The following is a 2,054-nucleotide window of genomic DNA, read 5'->3' on the forward strand; positions in this document are numbered from 1 at the left end:
ATCACTGCCATCCCCTCAGAAAGTCCATGTCTATTCCTAATCAATACCCTCACCTCCAGAGGTAAATGCCATTCTGATTATTTTCACCTTACTTTTGCCTCTTTTAGAACATCATATAAATGGAATCAACATGTATAATATGTACTCTTTTGTGTTCAGCTTCCTTCATGAAACATAATGTCCACGGTGTTATTCTGATCAGTAGTTTGTTCCTTTCTATTGATGAGTGTTATTCCATGGTATGAATAGACCACAATTTGTCTATTCATTCTCCTGTTGATGGAGTTAGGCTGTTTCCAGTTTTTGGCCATCACGAATTAAAGCTGTTGTGAACATTCTTGTACAAGTCTTTTTGTGGACCAGTGTTTTCATTTCTCTTAGCTCAAAACCTAGAAGTGAACTTGTTAGGTCAAAGAAACAGTGTTTATTTAACTTTATAAGACACTGCTATTTTTTCCCCAAAGTAACTGTAGCATTTTTCATTACCGAGGGCAATGCACGCAAGTTCCAGTTGCACTACATCACAGCCAACGCTTTCAGCCATTCTAGCAGATGTGCGGTGGTTGCATTTAATTTGTATTTCCTCAGTGACTAACCATGATGAATACATACAGTTGTTTGTAATATTATCTTATCATCCTTTTAATATCTTCAAGATTTATAGTGATATCACCTTTTATTCCTGATTATGATAATTTGTATTTTCCCTCTTTTTCTCTTTCTAGGGAGTTTATCAATTTGATTCATCTATTTAGGGAAATAACCATTTGGCTTTGTTAATTTTCTCTACTGTTTGTCTTTTTTCTATTTCATTGATATTTTGGTCTTATCTTCATTATGTCCTTCCTCATACTTACTCTGGGTTTAATTTGCTCATCTTTTTAATAGCTTTTTAAGGTGGAAGCTTACATTATTGATTTTAAACCTTCCTTCTTTCTAATAAAAGCATTCTAATTAAAGTTATGCATTCCTGCCTTGCTGTATCCCGCACATTTTGATATGCAGTATTTTCATTATCACTCAATTTGAAATGCTTTGTGGTTTCTTCCCTTTCCCTTGTGGTTGCTTCTTTGATCCACAAGTTATTTAGAATGCATTCACTAATTTCCGAACATGTGGAGATTGAAAAAGATATCTTATTGCTGAGACATTCTAATTTAATTCCATTGTACTCAGAGAACATACTCTGTAAGACCTTAGTCTTTTGAAACCGAGACTTGTTTCACGGCCCAGCAAATGGTCTATTTTAGCGAAGTTCCATGAGTATTTGAAAAGAATGTGTATTCTGTAGTTGGTGGGTGTGGTGCTCTACAAATGTCAATATAATCAATTTCTAGGCCTTCACTTACATGGCTTGAAAATGTCTCAGAGGTTTCTGAGGTTTTGTTCGTTTTTCTAAAATGTATTTCTGTTTTTCAGACTGAATAATTTCTATCTCTCTTCAACTTCACTGGCTTCTGCTGCCTCCAATCCATCTAGTGAATTTTCCATTTCGGTCATACTTTTCAGCTTTAGAATTTCTATTTTTTTGGCTAATTTTTATTGTAAACCAAAACACAGATATAGAAAGCCAAACAAACTTAATATATACCTTAAGAAATTATAAGGTAAACACCAGCCAGATTAAAAAACTGAACCTGGCCGCCTACCAAGGAAGCCCCTTCTGTGTATCTCATAATAATTACAGTGCTCACAATACGTAATCATTATCTTAACTTTACAGTTACCATTACCTGGAGGATTCCCCATTTGTTCACTCATTGTGCTTATATCTTCCTTTAATTCCTTGAGCATACCTATTGTAGCTTCCTTAAAGTCCTTGTCTGCTAATTGGGATATCAGGGTACTTCAGCATTTGTTTTCAATGACTATGTTTTTCTTGATTATGGGTCACATTTTCCTTATTCTTCTCATGTCTACTGGTTTTTGTTTTTTTTTTAATTGAATATTGGAAATTACAAATGATACAATGTAGAGATTCTAGAATTCTGTAAAGTTCTTTTAAAGAGTGACTTCATTAACTTGGCTGGATTCAGGATGCAAACTCTGTTCTC

The 2,054-nt window shown here is 34.3% G+C and overlaps 1 protein-coding gene across 1 annotated transcript in view; it reads right to left on the reverse strand.

Annotated features, from left to right (window-relative positions):
• XPNPEP3 (X-prolyl aminopeptidase 3) overlaps window positions 1–2,054 on the reverse strand; it is a 50,124-nt gene that overhangs the window by 8,928 nt on the left and 39,142 nt on the right. Inside the window, exons 7-8 of the mRNA XM_011369061.2 lie at window positions 1,447–1,454; window positions 333–374 (exon numbers count right to left, since the gene is read on the reverse strand). Of these exons, the coding sequence (XP_011367363.1) occupies window positions 333–374; window positions 1,447–1,454 (50 nt within the window). The remainder of the gene's footprint in view (window positions 1–332; window positions 375–1,446; window positions 1,455–2,054) is intronic.

The sequence above is a fragment of the Pteropus vampyrus genome, unplaced genomic scaffold, assembly GCF_000151845.1.
Source record: "Pteropus vampyrus isolate Shadow unplaced genomic scaffold, Pvam_2.0 Scaffold145, whole genome shotgun sequence".
Lineage (NCBI taxonomy): Eukaryota > Metazoa > Chordata > Mammalia > Chiroptera > Pteropodidae > Pteropus > Pteropus vampyrus.